The sequence below is a fragment of the Rhinolophus ferrumequinum genome, chromosome 11 (assembly GCF_004115265.2).
Source record: "Rhinolophus ferrumequinum isolate MPI-CBG mRhiFer1 chromosome 11, mRhiFer1_v1.p, whole genome shotgun sequence".
In the NCBI taxonomy this organism is placed as follows: domain Eukaryota; kingdom Metazoa; phylum Chordata; class Mammalia; order Chiroptera; family Rhinolophidae; genus Rhinolophus; species Rhinolophus ferrumequinum.
This window is the reverse complement of record NC_046294.1, coordinates 15,525,566-15,546,718: the sequence shown is the minus strand read 5'-3', so window position 1 is coordinate 15,546,718 and position 21,153 is coordinate 15,525,566. Positions and strand designations below refer to the sequence as shown.

The following is a 21,153-nucleotide window of genomic DNA, read 5'->3' as shown; positions in this document are numbered from 1 at the left end:
ATACTTCACCAAAAAAGATATTCAGCTAACAAATAAGTGCATGAAAAGATGTTCAACCTCATCAGTCATCAGAGAAATGCAAATTGAAACCACAATGAGCTACTGCTTCGTACCTATTAGAATAGCTAAAATAAAAACGATGGTTCATACCAAAGCAAGGATGTGGACCAGCTGGAATTCCCATACACTTCTGGTGGGAATGTTAAATGGTGCAACCACTTTGGAAAATAGTTTAGCAGTTTCTTAAAAGTTAAACATGTGATCCAGCCATTCCACTACTAAGCATTTGCCCAAGAGAAATGAAAGCATATGTGTCTATACAAAGATTTATAAGTGAGTTAATTCTCTTACCAGCTTTCCTTGTAATAGCCAAAAACTAGACACATCCCAAATGTCCATCAATAAGTAGGTAGAAAAATTGTAGCACATCCAAACAATGGAATACTCACTAATACAAAGGAATGAATTATGGTACACATACTGATATGAATAAATCCCAAAATAATTGTGCTGAGTGAAAGGAATGGCTTCCATTTGATTCCATTTATATAAAATCTTAGAAAATACGAAGTAATTTATAGTGACTCACTGGTTGCCTGTAGACTGGGGATGGGAAATGTGAGGAGAAGCAGGAGGAAGAGATCAGGGGGAACGAGGGAACTTTCGGTGGTAATGGATATGTTTGTTATCTTTGTGGTTGTGATGATAGGTGTATACATTTGTCAGAACTTATCAAATGGAACATTATATGTCAATTACACTTCAATGAAGCTGTTAGAAAAGGATGAAGAAGAAACGTGACATTATGAAACAAAAAGAGGCAGAATAAGCAAAGATGGATGTGGGAAAAAAACATTAAAAATTCTGGGAGTGAAAAATATTCTTTGCATTAAAAGTACTCGTTAAGGAGGGAAGGAAAGAAAGGAAGATCCTCTACAGATAGACAACCTCTGGACTGGATGCAGTCAAAGAGAGAATTAGTAAATTGGAAGAGAGTTCTGAGAAATTTTCCCAGAGCACTGCCCAAAAAGAGAAAGAAAAATATGAAAGGGTAGTTAAAAGACGTGAAGAATAGATTGAGCTACACCTATATATATTTCATAGAAATTCTACAAGAAGAAGAGACTGGTGAAAAGGACTGAGAAGCTATACTCAAAAGATAATAGCTGAGAATTTTCTAGAATATAAGAGATATAAGTCCTCATCAAGTACTGTGCTCATCGAGGCATGGGGAGAATTTTTAAAAAGTAAATCTCCAGTTCAAAAATCACACAGGGAAACTGCAGAAAATTAAGAATAAAGAGAAAGCCTTAAAATGTACCATAGACAGATTATCCACAAAAGAACATTACACTAACAGTAGGTTGCTTAAGAGTCTATGGAAGCCTTTTTGGCAATCTTCAATGAGCTGGAAGAAAATAAAACTTCATCTGCCTAGAATTCCATACCCAGCTGAACTTTGATTCAAGAGTGATGATGAAATAATGACAGTTTTATAGAAGATAAAGGGGCCCAGCCCAAATCTTGAGGCTCTTGAACGTTCAGAGACTGGGGAGAGGAGAAGCCCTCTCGAATCGCGTATGCCTAGTCATCCAGTGCTGGCCTCTGACTCCCACAGAAACAAGAGAGAGGGAAGGACTGCATTTGACTGTTGTTGCAACGTGAGGCTATTGAAAATGCTGCTTGTTGGCCAGTTGCTGGGTATCCCATCAGGACAGAGGAGGGAGATGGAATTCCTAGTCCCAGCTCAGGTTTCAGCCCTGCAGCAGTGGGGGCATTGTAGTGGGAGAGCAAGAAGAAGGTTCTGTGCTGGAGCACATGGGGCCAGGCCCCAGGCCCTGGTTTGGGGAGGAGCCCATGAGCGCCCCTCTAGGATGGCCCATTCTAGACTGTCTCTCTGTCTTCCAGATTGTGGACAAGAACAACCGCTACAAGTCCATAGATGGGTCAGACGAGACTAAAGCCAACTGGATGAGGTGAGTCCTGCTCTCAGCTGATTTCCCAGGAGCCTTGCTCGAACTCTGGAAAGGAGGCCAAGGGAGCATGCTGGGCCTACGGTATCTCCAGCGGCGGACAACCCTGAAGGCCCCGGGGCTGGTGTTGGCAGGGTTTGGGATGTGTCGAGCTCTGGGGGACCCTCTAGCTCCCCCAGCTTTGCATCAGGGGGCTCTGGAGGAGGCCTGTGGCCAGGCTGGCAGGTTACAGGGACCCCTAAAGACTCCATATTTCTCGGTGTGTCTGGAGTACCCAGACCCCTGGCTTCGGGCAGCATTCCCATGGGGAGGCGGGGGTGGGGGAGTTGTCTCTCCATCTGGGACTGTGACACCCCTCACAGGGCAGACTCCTGCTGGGGTAGTGCAGGACTCACCCCAGTAGGGCCGCCGCAGTTGTATTCATGGCCCCGTGGAGAAGGAGGCTTCTGGCACAGTCTAGCTCAGTTTCCAGTGGTGGTTTCAGCCCCAGCATGAGTACTTTCAAGAGTGGTTTTACTGTGGTCCAATGTTTGGGACAGAAGTTCGCACCTGAAGGATACTTCATGGCCGGCCAGGGAGAGCAGGGGATTGGCCCAGAGTTACCCAGAGGCAGCTTGGCTGAGCTTGGAACTCTGAAGGCTCCCCTTTGCATTCTGTGCTGCTGGCTTGTACTGGGTGCCGGGGCCTTGCTTGGGGGCTCTGTGGGCGGGTGTGGGAGGTCAGACTTGCCTCGTTTCCTCCTTGGTGGCCTCTCTCTGAGACTTGGCAGCAGTGACGGGGGTTTGGATCTGGGTTGGGGAGGAGGCCTCGGATGGCTGGACCCAGGGGCACAGCCGCACTGTGGATTGGGCCCTTGTCAGTATCTGTGCAGTTCCGTGGCCCATGGGGGCTGGGAGCTCATGCATAGAGGAGAGATTATGTGAGGGCAGTTAGGGACTTTCTAAGAGGAAGCTGCTGTGTTTAAACTCGGAGGCTTTCCAAGCAAGTGAGGAGGAATTGGTTTCAGGTGGGAAGGCTGTGACGACGTCTCTGGTCTCCTTCCTTGTGGCATCACTGCTTACTGCTTACCTGTGCTCCCACCTAAGAGACTCTGACCAGCGGGGCTGCAGTTTACTCTCCAGAGTAATTTAGGATTCATCCTCTTACCCTGTTTCCCCCAAAGTAAGACCTAGCCGGACAGTCAGCTCTAATGCGTGTTTTGGAGCAAAAATTAATATAAGACCTGGTATCATATCATATCATATCATATATTATATATTATATATTATATAAGACCTGGTCTTACATTATAGTAAAATAAGACCGGGTCTTATATTAATTTTAGCTCCAAAAGACGCATTAGAGCTGATTGTCTGGCTAGGTCTTATTTTCGAAGAAACACGGTAGTTGTCAGGGCAGCTGTTCTCGTTGCCATTTAACAGGTATAGAAGCAGAGGTACCGAGGGTCGGGCAGCCCCTGCCTTGCCTGATGGGGACAGCACCCTCTCCCCCCGGCCCCCTTTCACATAATCTGGTCAGCAGGGCCACGCAAGTGGCTCCAGGAAGGGGATCCACACTCCTAACTGCCTTTTTCTCCTGGATCACTGAGTGCAGGTTAGCTCAGCACATGTAATTCACCACCTCCCTGAGCACCTCCTGGGAATGAGAGCCTATACTGGGCACCCGCAGTGGGTCAGCCTGGCCTGGCCTTGCCCTGCCAGCCGTCCCTGGACTCATACCTTCCAGTATGGAAATCGCTATTTCTGAAACAGCCGTCAAATGGAGGCACAGACAATGTGCTCCAACGGTCCAGATGGAAGTGGAGGGGGCCTTTGAGCTGAGCCTTCAGAGGGGCCAGGATCTTGTTGGAGGGCACTGTGCACAAAAGCACGGAAGTGGGGACCAGGCGTCCGGGAGGCCATCGGGTGGACGGCGCAGCCCAGACCCTGGCTTGTGCTTCTGTCCCCTGTGGCTGCAGTCTGGTTCTAGGCATCAAAGGGAAGTCCGGTGGCAGTCCTTTCTGCACTGTCCCTTTCAGGACTCCAGGAGCTTTGGCTGGTAGAGCTGATTCTGTTCTACTTTTCCACCCATCTCTGATCTTTTCAGCTTGGGAACAAAGCTTTACCACAATCCAACGAAGGGGATTCATCACCTGAACTAACTGAGCGGTCATCTGGCACCCCAGAGATTCTTACTTACTTGGGTTGGGACTGAGCCCAGGGCACTGGCAGTTTTTAAAGCTCTCCATAGTGACGGATGCGCCGCTAGCGTTGCGAACCACTGCTCTATAGTGATCTTCGTGCTGCAGTGGTACTCTGAGGCCCGAAGCAGAGCAAGGTCATTCAGGCAGGGGCAGAGCCATCTCGGGACTTCTGGGCCAGTGTTCTTTCTGCTTGTGCGCAAGGACTCAGGTGAAGCATGGCTTCCTGAGCCTTGTGTGGGGTGGGTTCTGCTGCCGCTACCTTGCCGTCAAGGGATCGGTTCTGTTCCTGCTCCGAGACCCACTCTGATCCAAGATGACCCCAAGGTGGTCACAGCTGCTGGGCCCTCATCTCTCTAAAGCCTTAAGGAGTGGGTTGGGGCTGGGTGTGTGATTCATTGCCTTGGAGGTGCCCCTCTGGCAGTCGTTGGAGGGGAAAACCAGTTCATTCCGGAATCCTCCTCCCCCCTTAATGTACAGCTGCCATTCGTACAGCTTTCTCATTTGCAGACATCTTCTCTTGCACTGTCACAGCCTAGGGTCTTACGGATGATCACATAGTCAGTTTCTTAAAAAAAAAAAAAATCAGTGGTGGGCCCGGGAAGAGAATGGGCACCCACATAATGAGTGTGGACTTTATGGCAGCCCTGTTAGGTGCTCTGCATTCATGAAACCAGTGGTGTATGACCAGGGGCTCTGTTTTGCCCGCTGGGGGTATTTGGCGGTGCCTTCAGACATGTTTGGTTGTCACAACTCCGCGGGTGGATGCTACTGCGTTCTCTTGGGCAGAAGCCAAGGATGCTGATAAACCTCCGATACTGCCCGGGGCGCCCCTCCCCCACTAACAAGGAAGTTTTCAACCCCAAATGCTAATAGTAGTGAGATTGAGACACCTCTACATGCAGGCCTCCTGGCAGCCCTGGGAGGTGGCACTAGCATCACCACCCTTGTTTTACAGAAACGGGTTTGCAGAGGAGACTCAGACTCTAGTCCCAGGTCTGTCTGAGTGCAAGGCCCAGGCCTCTGCCTTCCTCTCCCGCCTCCTGGGCTGTGGTGCTGTGCGTGGGCCGGGGGGAGGTGAGAGCTGAAGGGTCTTTGTGCCCCTGGCCCCTCGCCACGGTTTCAGCAACAGCCATAGGCGTGAATCCAGTCCCAGGTCTGCCTCCGTAACCTGGCTTCCTCTTTTGGGTGGACCTCTTGACACTAGTTAAAGGGTAGACAGAACCGCACTGTGGAGATACTGAGTTCCAGAACCAGAGCAGGTGCTAGGCCAGAAGAGGGCAAGGGCCGCACTGTCCCCTTGCCCAGGGCCCCTGGCTGTTCTGTGCCGTTGGAAGCCGAGGTCACGCCTGGTCTCCATTGAAGCAGAACTTGTCCGCTGGTGGGTGCTGGTGGGTTCCTCCCATTCTACCCATGAGCTTCAAAAACACCGCAGCAGCCTCCCCCCAAAGGAGCTGCTGCCAGCCAGCGCTCCTGTTGGAGGGAAGTCTGCCCACACCCAGAGGTGGGGACGTGGTGGGGACTTGAGGGTGGGGATAGAGAAGGGAGCCACAGGACAGAAGAAGCTCTCTGTGACCCTCCCCTAATTCTGGGCATCCCTGGCGAGGCCACACACCTCGGAAGGCCACTGTGAATAGTCTCCCTGTTTAAGTATTCTTCCCCCAAGCCATTTATAGAGGCAATGGCCTAATCCTAACCCCCAGAAGTATCCTTTGTTCCTTTTTAGGGCTTTAAAGCTCTGTTGTGCTTTTCCCTCCCTAGTAACAATCCCCTAGGTCGGTGTGGTTGTTCCAGATGGGGAGAGTGGGCTGGGAGAGGCTGAGCGAACTGCTCTGGCTGGCACGGCTGGTCAGTGGTAAGGCAGGGCCTGAAACCAGAGGTAGTGGACGCAGTCCAGTGCTCCCAGCCATGCGCCGTCTCGCTTCTTTCCCTCCGAGGAGTAGTGGCAAGGACCTCTCAGGAGGAGGCGGGTGTGGTGGTGGTGAGTGGGCAAGGGTGCCCAGGTGCCTCCTGCTCCCCAGCTGGGGGCCTGCATTAGGAAGGAGGACCACCCACATTGACGGTCATTTACCCAATTGTGCTTTGTGGGATATTCAACCCAAGGAATGTGGCGCCCCTGGCCGAGCGTAAGCGGAAGCCCAAGTTCTCCAAGGAGGAGCTGGACATTCTGGTCACCGAGGTGACCCATCACGAAGCAGTTCTCTTTGGGAGGGAGACCATGCGGCTGTCCCATGCCGACAGGGACAAGATTTGGGAAGGCATAGCTCGGAAAATCACCTCCGTCAGCCAGGTCCCCCGCTCCGTCAAGGACATTAAGCACAGATGGGATGACATGAAACGGAGGACCAAGGACAAGCTGGCCTTCATGCAGCAGTCCCTGTCGGGCCCTGGGGCCGGGGGCCGGGCCCCCACCATTGTGCTCACTGCCCACGAGAGGGCCATCGAATCAGCGCTGCTCACAGCCCGTTCCGGGCACAGCTTCCCCAGGGCGGAACTGGATGGCACCGACAGCCCTTCGACCAGCTGTGAGTACCGCTTGTGTCCCCTTCCCAGGCTTCTCCTGCCTGCTCCCTAGCTTCCTCCTCGGAGATTTCCCATTCTCTTGCCTTCTCCTTCTCTCTTCTGTCCCTCTCTGTCTCACCCATCTTTCCAAGTCTTCCCGCCTGTTCCACTCTGTCTTCTCCACCCCTTTCCGTTCATTCATTCTAGAATATTTCCTGAACACTGTGCCAGGAGTTGTGCTGGGAGCTGGGAAGACAGAGTTGTGTATAAAACCTATACCGGCCCTGCTCTTGGGAAGTTCCTAGACTCGTGGGAATAGACAAACTTTAAGTAAATAATTGTATGAGGAAATTTGTAATGAAGGCTGAAGGCCCAGTACAGGGAGTTCTGAGGGCGGACTTCATGGGTGTGTGACCTGTGCCATCGCTCGGGACCCTGAGCTCACAAGGGCTTTGTGCTGGGTCAGATGCTCCGTGAGTCCCTTCTTGAAACTCTTAATAGTTTATGAACAAGGCGTCCTGCATTTTCATGTTGCCTGTGGCGCCGCAGATGATGTAGGAGCCTTTTCTGAGAGCGAGCAGTGGTGGAACAGGCTCTCCACCCGGGGCTGGGGAAGGCTCCTGGGAGTGACAGTTGAACTGAGATGCAAAGGGTGAGTAAGAGTTAACCAGGCCGGTGGCTGCGTGGGGCGCAGACAGGGGAGGGGAGGGGAGGGGAGGGGAGTGGGGGAGAGCGCCTCGCCTTGCAGGCTGAGAACAGCATGTACAAGGCCCCGCATCAGGAAGGCGCTTGGCACGTTCCAGGAACAGAGAGGAGCCAGGGAAGCCCAATGGAGCAGGCGAGGGGGCGGGGGAGGGGCGTGAGAGGAAGCCAGCCAAGTCTTCGGGGCCCAGGCCACAGAAAGATCAGTCTCTCTGTCTCTGTCTATTCCTCACATCTTTATTTCTGTGTTGTTTTCTGCACTTCTGTGCCACGCTGCCTTCTCCCACTTCTCTCTGCAGTCGGCCTCTTGCTGTCTGCCCCGCGGCTCTCTCTAGTGGTCCCTGGGTCCCCTCCCCATCCGTACTGCCCCTGTGTCCCCCTCTTCTCTCTCAGCACTTGCTTTCCTCTTTCCGCTATGCTTTCTGTGTCTCAGGACAGATTTTGCTCCCAGGGGCTGGGTGCAGGATCCCCTGGCCCAGTCGGCAATAGTTCTTACTGGGACTGTCGTTCTGGTTGGGCTTTCCAGAAGGGGGAGCAATTGAGGCCTTTCTGTGCTGGGGCTGCACCCCTTTGGGTTCTGCTTCTGCACACACCCGCCCTCGGCCCACAGTTCCAACTGGAGGCCATCTGGCCTCTGAGAGACTGAGCAGGCAGGACGGCTCCAGGGAAGCCGGCCACTGGCCAGCCCGTGAGAAGGTGGTTCACACAGACCCAGCCTTCCCTTCCCAGGCCCCTTGCCATTGGGATCTGCTAATTTCCTGTTTGGCTGGGGCTCCTGACAGGTGGCCATTCAGACTCAGGTTTTCAGGACCGGGAAAGCATATGGAGACCATCTACTCTGACTTCCTCGTTACCCAGATGAGGAAGCATCTAAGCTCCAGAAACAGAGGTGGTCCCAGAACCAGGACTCGAACCCAGGACTGCCAGCTCCCAGTGTATTAGTGTTTTACTAAATTTCAGGACGATTCCACCCAATTATTAGAAAAAGAAGGGGGCCCAGCACCCAGTATAGTCCATTCCTAAATCCTGCCCTACTCACCCCTCCATCTCTCAAGACCGAAGGTAATGAGGTTACCAAATGTCACCTGGGCTGGGCAGGGGGCCCGACGTCCTCCTCTGAAGGCTGAGCCAGCCCTCCCTTTCCTTCCCCGCCAGTCGACCAGCTGTTACAGCACTTGGCCGGCCTCTCGGTAGAATGAGGCCCTGGAAGGGAGGGAGCAGCATCACCTCAGCCCTGCCTGCTCCTTCCAACCCTGCCACTCCAGAATGGGACTCCCCGATTCTCAAGGAATGGCTGCTATCCCACTAGGAGGGGTCGCAAGACCCTAGGCTCTTACTGTGCCGACCCAAGTTAGACCCTGAGGCCCTTGGGGGGCATTGGGCTAAGGGCCAGAAGAATCTGTCTGTCCTCCCGTCACCTCCCCTGGGGCTAACCCGTTCTGAATTCAGCCTCTCAGGTACAGGCAGGGACGATATGCCTGTCAATAGGGTCAGCCTGTGTATTTTTTTATTCCTGCCTTGGGAATCAGCGCATAACCGTGATCACAAGCCAGCCGAGCCCTTGAGCAGGGGCTGGGCCTCTCCATGTGACTGACTGCAAGTAGCAGTCTGTCTGATGGTCCCTGCATGCCATCAAGTGCTCTTGGGTTGGAGCGATATGTCTGCCCTCACTTTGTGGGGCCAAGGAGGGTGTCAGGGCTGGTCGCAGAGGTAGATCACCTGCTCAGCACCATCTGGGCTTGTCTGTTCTGGCACCATCCCTTGCTTCCCTTCTCCAACCTGTCAATATCCTGCCCTCCCCATCCGCCCCACCCCCACCCCCGCCCCCAGCAGTGACTTAACGTTGCAGATTCCAGCAAGGCCACAAGGTGGCCCCACGCAACTCAGAAATGGCCTCATGGAGGCTGGAACTTAGAGCGGCATCACAGTACCTTTTGGCAGGTGTCCCTCTGTCATCTCTGCCACCTGCCTTTGCATCTGTTCTCTGTGTAGTCTTCTTAACAACCCTGTTAGGTGGGCAAGTGGTTGGGGAAATAGACAGAGCAGTGATTATCTTTGCTTTGCAGAAACTGAGTCACAGAGAAATGAAGAGAACGATTGAGTTGACATGCCATCACTGACACTGAGGTCCCCAAGTCCCCTGACCTGGGCTCTCTCACACTAGACTGTCACTGTTCCTGTGAAAGGAAAGCGACCCGGCACTGCTTGTGCTCAAACCTCTTCCCAGGGGTGCCTGGCCTGCACATCTCAGGGATTTGGGGAGTAGGTGTTTCTTCATGGGTGCGTGGACAGTGGACGTGTGCCAAACTAGGCTGAGGCGTGACAGGGGAGGGGGATGCTAGGGTAATTTTTTTGGGGGGAGGGTGAAGCCAAGCCCAGGGCTGCCTCCTTTCTCCCTGTTGTAATCATTTGCCCTTCATTGTTTCTGTCCCCCAAGATGATGAAGATGAGGAGGCCCCTGGGCCCTCGAGGCAGCCTCTGCGGGTGCCCCTGCAGCGGTCACTGGAAGAAGAGGCCCGCCTGGCCAGGCCCACCCTGCTCCGCTCCTCCTCCTCCTCAGACCAGTCCGAGATGGTGGGCCCCAAGCCAGAGACCCTGCCCCGGCCCTCGACCCAGGCCCAGGCCACCTGCAGGACCCCTCGGCCGCACCCCAACCCGCCCAGCGTGGGCCTTGACTGGCAGCTTCTCCACGCCCACACCCAGCAGACTGAGATGTTCCAGCAGTTCTGCCAGCAGCTGGTGACTGTGCACCGGGACATGGCAAGCAGCATGCACGTCATCAGCCAGGCCATGGCCGAGCTGACCAGCCGTGTCAGTCAGATGTGCCAGACGCTGACAGAGATCCGGGATGGGCTTCAGGCATCTCAGCGGGGGCCGGACGGGGCCGCCCCCATGGGCTCTACCCCCCAGGCCGAGGCTCCCCCAACACCGGTCCCAGCACCAGTCCCCACACGGACTACCAGGTCTCGGAAGAGAAAGCACAATTTCTAACCCGGCCGGTGTGCTCTGGGAGGAAGAGAGCTGGCGGAGGGTGTCGGGCCTCGAGACAGGGGCCAATCTCTTGTGTCCAGGACTGATAACCCTTATGGGGTGTTGGGGGGACTGCCGTCTCCTCACCGAGTGCAGGCCAGCTGCCCTGGGCTCTAGCAGAGCATGTATTCAGCCCCACTCTCTCATCTTTGGCAGAGGCTCAAGATGCAGGAAAAGCTCCCTGCTTGATGCGTGCTTGGCCTGGAGGCTCAGCCTCCTTTTGGTCTGCACCCCATGGCAGCAGGCCTTGCAGGGAAGAGGGGAACAAGCATGAGGAGCATCCGAATGGAATCCTGCTTTCCATCCTCAGGGCTGCTGCGTCAGCCTCCCAGGCCCTAATTCTACTGCTTTTGAAGGGGGCAAGGCCTGAGGATGGGCAGCTGGAGCTCAGCCCTTCCAGGAGGGGTCTGTCCTCCCTTCCCCCAGGGCCACGGCCCTGGCAGGTGGTGCCCCTGCCTTGGCCTTCTGCTTACCCTCCTGTGTGCGTGTGCTCAGCTGCTGTGCTTGCCTTTTGTGGAGTGGGAAGAAGAATGGGATGACGTCGGAGGAAGGAGAAGACTACCTGGCGTTCTTAGTGAGAGCACTGGATGCTTTTCCCTGCACTGCAGGTGTGCGATCTCAGTGGGTTCTCAGGACAGCCGAGAGGCAGCCAAGTCGGGAATTATTATCCTCATGATTGCCATTATCATCTGCATTTCATAGATGACAAATGACACAGCAGTTGGGGGCGGGGAGGGGGGGAGCAGGACTGGAAGCCAGGTCTGTGGATTTTTCGGCTCCCCTGCGGGAGGCCAGATCTGGAGTTGGGAAGGGTATTGCTCCTTGCCTGCCCTGCCTCAGCTCTCCTGAGTGCCAGTTGGGGGGCAGCAGCAGCAGTTAGAAGGTGAGTCCACTCACCCTGCCCTGGCATGAAGGCTGACAGCCAGTGGCTGGGGAGAGGCAGGGTCCCAGTCTCAGGATCCAGAAGGAGACCCCTCCTCTGGCTTCTAAAAGAACCCAGAGCCCAGCAGGGCTCCTGTCCGTTCCAGGTTCCAGCATGCCTCGCCTCTGCTTGCTTGGGCTGCATATGCATTTTCTACACAGATCTGTAGCTTCATGTTTCGTGTTGGAGTGTGGGGAGAGAGCCAGGTTCTTAGAGTTAGGGAGAGGTGGGGGTGGCAGATGCAAGCTTAGCTTTGACATGGGTGCAGCTCAGCTCTGTGTCTTCTTTGCTCCCTGGCCTAAGGCTGACCCTGGCAGAAACTCTCATACCCCAGCCCCCCACCCTCCCACACCTGCCTCCAGAGCCATAGTGGGGCTCGGAGGACTGCTATACCCAGTGCCTGCCTGGCCGTTCCTAGAGTGCTGCTTCTAAACCCAGACCAAGCTTTGTTCCTTGTAGGGAGACTGGAGGGCAACTGCAATGTCCCCGTGGCCTTGACTTCATCTCCTCATTCTGTGGTTCTTTGGGGGTTCCCGCTCCCCCAAACTGACCACTCACTCCCCTGTCCAACAGCCCAATGGCTTGATTATTGCCTGGCATTGCCCGGCCCTTCGATGCTGGAATCAAAGATTGCCTTCCCAAGTATTTTTGTTAAGATGGCAATAAAAAGAAATTTATCTCACACTTGGAACACACCCAGTCTCCAGGATCTTTCTTTGGTCTGTATTCTCTTTCTTTGCTTCCTGTGAAAATCTCAAGGCCCCCAAAGCAGGGGTTAGATGACTAAGGGAAAGCGTGCTGGCGAGAGGGGCTCAAGTGCCCCTGGCATTTCCCATAAGCTCTCAGATGCCCTCTATTCAGCACCACGCAAGGCCCTTAGAGGAAAGGAAAGGAATTGATGGCCTGAGGGAGGCACAGCATCCACATATGAAACCATTCTGCTACATTTAATTTCTCTGCATATCAAAAGTGAGATGTTGCTAAATGAATTTTACCTTTTATTCCCCAAAAGTAAATTAGGGATCCTGGAAAAAAAAAAAATCACCATTTCTGGCAGGAGACTCCAGAAGGGGCAGGGGCTATCCATTTGCCATGTACATCAGGGAGTACCCTGAGGCATGCGCTTTCTTTGGATACCTCCCCACTGATCCAGGTATCGGTGTCATAGGCAAGTCCCTGCCCACCTAGAGTTGAGGCTTCTCAAAGTAACTGAAGCAGCTTCCTCTGGCTTCTCTTGGGGGGTCTCCTCAGCAGGGAGGGGGCCTCCTAACAGGCACATTGCCCTGGCTTACTGCCAGTCACACAGAGAGGTTCTCCCAAGCAGGAAACCCCCAAGTCCTGATCAGGGATTCATCCCCATTCTGGAAGGTTCCAGCCTGCCTTTGATCTCTTGGAATCTAGGTCATCCTTTGCCGTTCTTGGTCAAAATATCATGGCCGTGGAAATCAAGATAATCGATTTCCAGGAGATGCAAAGATGCTGTGAAACTGAGCCTGGCGTCTTTGCCCTCAAAGTCAAGGTACTAAGCAGTGATGGCTGGCCTCTCTGGGTCTGAGGAGTGAAGGGGTCAAGTTGAAAGCAGAGGGGACAGAGAGATGAAAACACTGGTCAACTTCAGATGGAAAAGATTTCAGTTTCTTATTCTTGGCTTGAGTGGAGACTGTGGGGCTAGCACATCAAAACAGGAAGGTGAAATGGGGCCAGTGGATGGAAATGAATGGACAGCCAATTTCAACCTGAGATAGGGAAGTCCCTTCTAAGAGTCTGAGGCCTCCAGCCATGCCAAGGACCAGCTGGGTGATGTTTTATCAGAAACCAGATGGATACATGACCCAAAGACCCTCCCAGCCCAAGACCTAAATGCATGTGGGAACATACAGTCCAACCTCTCCTCGGTCAGTCTTTTCCCATTTCTGCCTCTGTGACAAGTGCAGCAGCTTTTCCATCGGAGACATATACCCACAGGAGTGTCTGCGCCTGGGCTTTATCTTTCCCCTCCAATAAAATGGACACCCCGTGGGTTATTTTCTCACTTGGGTTGGAATTGGTAGTCATTTCCTGACCCAGCTATAAAATATGGTGCATTTGATAAGACACAGTGGTTAAGGTCTGAGATGTGTGGTCTTAGTGTCTTATCTATCCAGTACCCAAAGTTAGTGAAGAGGTCAGAATAAAAAACAATGCATTCTCATCATGAAAGGTTCAGTCCATAACACACCCTCCCACACCACCCACCCCTTTGATTGCTTCAAAGGTCCCCAACTCTGTGGCTGTGATTTGAAATGCTATCAAAGGAGCACTGACATTTGCAGAGCAGCCTGTGCTAGGCATTTTCTACTTCCCTTCTGACTTCTCTCCAACGAGATAGTGACTGGAGACTCAACAAATAGAAAGATTGTCACTCCCTGGAAGCTTTATGTGCCAGGGAGGGCTCTTGCTCACCTGCGGCCATGGAATGGGACCAGCATGGTTCTTCATAAAGGGATTGTCGTGTGGGCATGGAAGGGTTCTGGGAGTGGGTCAAGCCATGGGGTGTTACTGCAGAATACGTAAAAGGGCAAGACCTGGTTAGAGGTACAGTAATTGATGTTGGGATTTAACTAGCTCCACTTAGCTTTGCCTCAGAAATTATTTAGCGTAAACATCTTCTCGGGAATGGGTTGTTATGATTCGCTGAGAGTTGCCGTATAGATCATATTTCAAATACCAAATTTCAAAACAACCAGATGTTGAACAAATTCTGATCTGTCTTTGAAGCTACTTTGTGATGGGTACAAAGATTTGGGGTTCTCTTCCTAAATATTGATTATTTGGGGGTAGGAAAACACCAGCAGGTGGAAAGGGAAATCGAATCTTTCTAAACCTTCTGACGTACTTTAGAAGTTGCTCTTTAGAATAAATCCCTGATAGTTACATATTCCTCATCTCTTTTTCTCTTAAAGTTGAGTGCCAGGGAAAAGAATTCCAGTCTTTAGAGCTTGATGGCTGTTTAGAAACTGAAAAAAGAAAGGCCTGTATTCTTTCCTTATATTCTGTGATGCAAGTGAATCTTGTGAGGAAAAAGATGAATGAATGGTTTGCCTTCTGTATCTGGGTGTAGGAAAGCTTGGGTCTACCTCAGTTCTGTTCAATGCTACCTGCAAGGTTGATAAATTTTGGATGTCAAATGCAAGACTCACATTAAATTGAGCACTAGGAAACATTTTGCACATTCAGAAGATATCTCAGATATGGAAAAAAGGCAAGACTCTTGCAATTGGAGAGTTGAGATTGGGAAGTATTCATTTGGAGACTTCTCTGGGCCAGGGGTCTTCTTTTCCTTTTCCCTGAGTTCTTTGTTAATAACATCATGGCTGGGTGTCAGAGGTCACAGTATTGTCTCCACAGTTCAGGGAGATCGACCCTCATGTTGGCTGCTGACGAGAACACAAGATGCGTGAGGGCTAAGATCCTGGACAAAAGCAAGTTCTGGGGCTCTAAATGCCATAAATCTTGCACATCCAACACCCTCCGAGTGGAGCTCATGACTCACTTCTCTCAAAGGGGGGAAGCAGCCAAAGCTAGTGTTTATTCTTCCATCCTCCTTGCTCCCCACTCCCCAGGGTCTGCTACACCCTGTTGTCATAATAGGTCCGTAGGCTCGAGTGGTTCCCCTTGTAAGGTCACAGCCTCCTCCAGGACTGAGCAGGGCAGAGGGCCCAAGGGACTGTCTAGAGAAGGGGCAGGATGTATGTGAGGGGTGCTATGCCTGGGGCACCGGGAATGTAGATTCGAAATGCTGCTGGCTGCTGTCACTGCCACCGCTGCCACCCTGTACTAGAACCGGCGTTCATAGACATCTTTTCTTTTTTTAGGGATGGGAGTGGGAGTAACAGTAATAATTGCTTATGAAGGAAAACATGGAAAAGTACAAAAAATTACAAAGAAGTTAATCCACCTGTAATGGATAATCACCATTGAAACACTGGTATATTTCCTTCAAGTAGTTTGCTGAGGCTTGTTTTCAAAGCATGATTGGAACCATAATATAAATAGCTTTTAGACCTGTTGTCCTCACTCTGCATTATATCAGAACCATTTTTCCATGTCGTGACCAATCCTTTGAAAACGTTTTTCTATAGATGAGTAACATTCCATCGTACAAATATACCACGGTTTATTAAATCATTTGTCTGTATTAGATGTTTTAATGTTTCGGCTTTTGCACTATTCTGAACAGTATACAGGCAGCATAGTGGTATGCAGGGCTTGTGTTCTTGGTCCGCATTTTAGTGTTCTTTTCTAATAAATTTTTCAAAATTGTGGTAAAGACACAACAACATTTACCCTTTTAACCATTTTTAAGTGTACAGTTCAGTGGCATTAAGTATATTCACATTGTTGTGCAGCCATCACCACCATCCACCTCCAGAACTTTCTTCATCTTCCTCAGCTGAAACAATAGCCATTAAACAGTCTCCCCATTACCTGCTCCCACCCCCCAGCCCCTGTCACCCACCATTCTTCTTTCTCTGTCTATGAATTTGACTACTCATACAAGTACCTCCTATTCGTGGAATCATACAGTATTTGTCATTTCATGACGAGCTTATTTCATTTAGTACGTGTCTTCAAGGTCCATTCATGTGGCATATGTCAGAATGTCCTTCTTCTTATGGCTGAATAATAGTCCATGGAATGTATAGACCACATTTTGTTTATCAAATTCATCCATTACTGGACAGTTGGGTTGCTTCTACCTTTTGACTATTGTGAATAATGCTGATGAACAGATGTACAAATACTTGTTCGAGTTCCTATTGCCAATTATTTCCCCAAGGGTTGGGCCAGTTTATTCACCACTGTTACCACCATGAATATGAAGGCTCTTTTCTCGCCACCTTTACCAATACAGATATCATTAAGAAAAATGTTGTGCCAATGAGATAATGTGCTACTTTGCATTTCTTATTAATGATGCTGAATACTTTTCATGTGTTCATAACCCATTTGGATTTTTTCTGTGAATTATTGTTTTCCCCGGACTGCTCCTAATATAATACTTTGGACTTTACCAGTCAGACAGACTTTTATTTCTTTACTGGCTTTTGAGACAAATCATAGCATAAGGAAAAGAAGTTTATTTTTGACTACAAATTTCCTAGACGCTGGTGTAGCACCAAACCCTAAAACTCCACATATTTTCCTCTTGCCCTTTTGATATGTCCTCCTCTACTTCTCTGCAGATGTTATGTCATCTCAGCTTTTGGACTGTTAGAATTATCATTTCAGGGAGAATGGACGAGGGCCATAGATTCTGAGGATTTGACAGAACTTTAAAGGTTATCTGGGCATTGCTGAACATGCACACACAGGAGCTATGAGTTCTAGTGGGAAAAGCACAGACCTCAAAGCTCTATCTCCCATTTATTAGTTATGTGACCTTGGGCAAGTCACTTAGCTTCTCAAAGCCTCAGTTTCCTTACCTTAAAATAACTTAGATTAACCAGTGGTTGCTAACTTTTCCTTGCCTCTTATTTACCTTCTCTTCTGTCTACCTGCTATTTGAAAAGATTTTGATCTTTAGTATTTATTAATTGACCTCTTGGTCACCCTTGTCACATGGACTATTTCTGCTAGGTTTTGTGCAATACCAAAAATGGGTCATGGACTCCATCCTCTCCACCATCAGAGGCCCGCGGGTGTCAGGGGATCCCTGTGGTTAAAAGTTGGTGGTCAGTAGACAGGATGATCTCTCAGTTTTCCAATCTCCTTTACATCTGGCGTTGAATCTTGTATTTAGTAGAACCTGAGAGTTAGGCAAGGAGGTAGTCATTTCCGGTCTCAGAAAAACTGAGAGTCTTAAAGATTCAGAGATTTGCTCAAGGTCACACAAAACAGTGGTATTGAGACAAGGGACTGGCTCTAGCTGGCTTTCCTTTCCTCGGCAGGGCAGCAACCCTGTACACTTTTGCACATGTCCACGTGTTCTAACTACCATCACTGGACCAACACCGTGCCCAGCACCACCAAGGTGTGGCCCATGCATTCTCACCTGTCCCCCTCGCCCCCAGGTACGTGGTCATCTCCCGGGAGGAGAGGGAGCAGAACCTGTTGGCGTTCCAGCACAGCGAGCACATCTACTTCCGGGCCTGCCGGGACATCCGGCCCGGGGAGCGGCTGCGGGTCTGGTACAGCGAGGACTATATGAAGCGCCTGCACAGCATGTCCCAGGAAACCATCCACCGAAATCTGGCCAGAGGTGAGTGCCCACACTGGAGGTGAGGGTCACGCCCGCCGCCGCCAAGCCCCAACAGAGGCCGGGAATGCTTCTCTCGAAGCATCCTAAGAAAACCAATGCGAAATAACAGTATATCAGCAATGGGGAGACCCAGAGAGACTCGGATGAACAGAAGGTCCAGGTCTGAGCAGCAGCTCTGGGCAAGGTCTCCAGCACCACAGTGTGTTCTCCTCCCTAAGAAACAGTCTCAGAAACCCTATTACAGACATTTCAGAGTATCAGGGGAAGAGACAAGTCCCCAGAGCCGAGTACATGAGTTCAATCAAAATTGATCCTATTCTCTTCCCGCCCCACCACCACCAAATTGATGGAGAGATGTTATAAACTGCTACTGCTGCAATAATAGGTAACATTTACTAAGGACTTGATATGTGCTAAGCAGGTGTTCTACGGTGTCCCCTGTAACCATGACAACAGTAGTACTTTCCTGGTGCTGAGTTAGCTGGGTAATAGAACACATTTAGAGCAATATCTATCTTGACCATTGTAAGCCCTGAGTTGTAGACTTTTAATACTAACAACCCCATGTGGATTATTATCTGCATCTTATAAACATAGAAACAGCATCGGAGAAATACAGTGACTCACCCAGGGTCACATGGCTAGGAAGGGCAGATCTGGGTTTCTAACCCATAACTGTCGAGTCCAGGCTCTAAACTCTAACCTAATAATGTTATATGGCCTCCCTCCTTCCTCCTGGTCTCATTTCTAGAAGTTCTAATGATATGTTGTAAAAAAAAAAAAAACAAAAAACAATATCTGTTAGGATGAGAAGGTTGGAAGGTGACCTTAGGTGTGGTCTGAGATTCCTTAGGTGTGGGTGGTGGCCTGGTGGGTGAGATGTCCATCCAGGCTCCATTCTCATGAGTCATTTGAGAGTGATTCTAAATACTCTCCAGCCCCTCACCCTTTGCCTCTTTACTCCATCCTCGGCCTGGCCAGGGCAAACTGGTACATTCAGGTCCTTCTTTCCATGGCACCTTCCTTGCACTAAACCCACACAGCCAAAGACCCAGAGTCCATTTGGTCCCAGGAAACAAAGCTATACCCAAGCCCTAACGTATCATATTCCTGCTCAACCTTCTTCTTGGAAATAAAACTTCATTTGAAATATGAGTGGAGAAGATGAAAAGGGGGTGGGAGTGATCCACTGAAATTAAGTTATCTTTAAAAACAAAACAGAACAAAGCAGATTATGGACATTGAGTGCACAGCGGCTGCCTGACTTGGTAAAAGGTATCTGGTGATTGGATGGGCAGTGAGAGGAGACCCAATAGATATACTCGTCTCTTATCTTCTTCGGATCTGGGGGTTGGGCCCATGCTGATTTCACTTGGGAAGGCATGTTTCCATGATGAGATTGCGATGGTTTCCATTTGACCTCTGGAGATGCCTTCTGTAAAAGCATCTGATACATAGTAGGTGCTCAATAAATCTTTGTCGAATGGATAAAAGAAGAAATGAATGAAGACAGCCAAGAAGTCTCCAAAAGAATCATACCACCAGAAGAAAAGAAAACCAAGAGAAGTCATATCTGAGGACACAGGTTCCATCCCTTGGCCATAATTTTTTTGAATTCTTCTGGATTTGTAATGTCCTCCTCCCTCACCCCAGTGTCTTCTCCAAAGCACCTCAAGATGCGTCACCCTCAGAGAGCCCTGAGACCCAAGAGGAAGGAATGCTCAGAGGAGGGAGTGAGCTTTCAGGTTCAAAGGAGGGTGGCAGACAGACTTGAAATGAGATACACCAAGACATGGGAAGATACAGGACGAAGGAGGGTCTATTTCTGGCCAGACTGAGAAGTAGGAAACAGGAAGGAAACTGAAAACCACTATGGGGCAGGGTCTGAGCAGTGGCTGTGCTTGGTTCTGAAGCCCTTGGGAGCAGTTATGGAGCTCAGTGGCCTTTAGACATGTGTCTCTGTAGCCTGTACTTTTGGCAAACTCTGGAAATGGGTAGTGGTGTCTTAGTCTGTGTGCCAGTCCTGCTCTGGAAGGGGGATCCCCCACGTTCAGTCACTTAAGGTCTTGCATGGAAGGAAGCGTCTTCATAATTGGAGGCTGGAGCCCTGAGTTACTCGTTCTTTTTAAGTAGGGACATTAGTTGGAGCCCAGAACTGCTTCCTGAAGCGAGTATAAATTATTCCTTTGTGGTTATCTTTTAAGAATCGGATACATCTAATGCGTATAGTCAAAGAATTTATGTTATTTGATCGACTTTGAGTCATTAATTTACTTTGTGGTGTTTCCCTCCATGTTGTATGGAGGCTTTAGACTCAATTTCATAATGCTTAAAGGTCTTTTGTGACCCATGGATTTTTCTGGAAGCCTGGAGTCCAAAGAGGCCTCTCGCTCATCCTGGGACATTCGAATTACCTGGTCTCTGAGCAGAGAGGCACGAGGAATCCCTGGTGATGAGGAGCCTTGAGCTCCGGTTATCCTCAGCTGTTTGCGGCCTGATTGGTCTGCTAGAAAGTGAAAGGGCAGACGTTGACTTTTAGAGATTCTGAATGGGCAAGTGTCATATCTGATCTGTATAAATATGTTGCATTTTTAAAAAGTTCCCTTCATCACCCATTTCGCCCCTCAATTGTTATAGCAGTGCACGTTGCGTGGAGCCACCTCAGTTTCGGGAGCCTTAGAGATAAGGTCGTTCCCTAAGCATTCATGTGAAGACACAAAAGGGGCATCCTGAATAGGTTACTTGCTTTTGTGCTGCTGCCTTCAGGAAAGCTGGAGTCATACGTGGACCAGGGCACAGCAGCCCAGGCCAGCTGTGGGAAGCCTTGGTCACTGCGTGGGTCATCTGGATTGCACACGGCAATGCCTCAGCCTTTGCTCAGAGGCCTTTCACAAATGCAGTGATCAGAAGCCTAATTGCAACATATATTCATTCCGGTTATGCCTTTGCTTAGAGTTACATCTCCCAGGCTCCACCCCAGACCTAGGAAGTCTGAGATTCCCTAGCGCCACAGGCTGCTGTCAGGAACTTCTGAGGTTCCCCCTTAGCAATCTGTCCCTCCAGGCAGCATTTGCACTTCTGCAGTCATCCATGAAACTGTTGGTTCCTTTAAAGAATTGGGCTAAAATAATTTACTGTTGGGGAGCTCACCAAAGTTTTTTGAAGTCATGTACGTGATCGAAAGAAATAGAAAAGGAAACGTTCTTTGCATCGTTAGGTAAGGAAACACAGCTATATTGTGAGAATGCTTTGGGTCAATGTGGTCGCGTGGTTCTTTATCTTGTTGGAGGCTGCCGTCTTGGAGCCCACAGCAACTGGAGGATTCTCCGTCTTCCGTTGTCTTCCTGCCTTAGTTGTCAGTGAGAACCTCAGAGGTTCAGGTCATGCTTTCTCACGTACTCCTAGTCTTCTGGTTACTGGGAGAATTAGAAAGGCCAGTTGCCATAGGTGGACCTTGCCCTAAGTGGGCTGTCTCCAGAGTGAAGGAGGAGGAAGGAGTGGGACTCGGTGTTTTGTGTGTACCTTTTACCAAGTCGAAGCAGCCACCTTCTAATTGCTAGGACTGGACAAGAAGCCTAGACGGGTGGGAAATCCATACGCACTT

General features: G+C 50.4%; 1 protein-coding gene across 5 annotated transcripts in view; it reads left to right on the top strand.

Moving 5' to 3' along the window:
* The window catches only part of PRDM11 (PR/SET domain 11), an 87,197-nt gene that overhangs the window by 54,730 nt on the left and 11,314 nt on the right, over window positions 1–21,153 (top strand). For all 5 annotated transcript variants that reach the window (XM_033120112.1, XM_033120113.1, XM_033120110.1 and 2 more), the window contains exons 5-6: window positions 1,909–1,976; window positions 17,362–17,549. In XM_033120112.1, coding sequence (XP_032976003.1) covers window positions 1,909–1,976; window positions 17,362–17,549 — 256 coding nt within the window. The remainder of the gene's footprint in view (window positions 1–1,908; window positions 1,977–17,361; window positions 17,550–21,153) is intronic.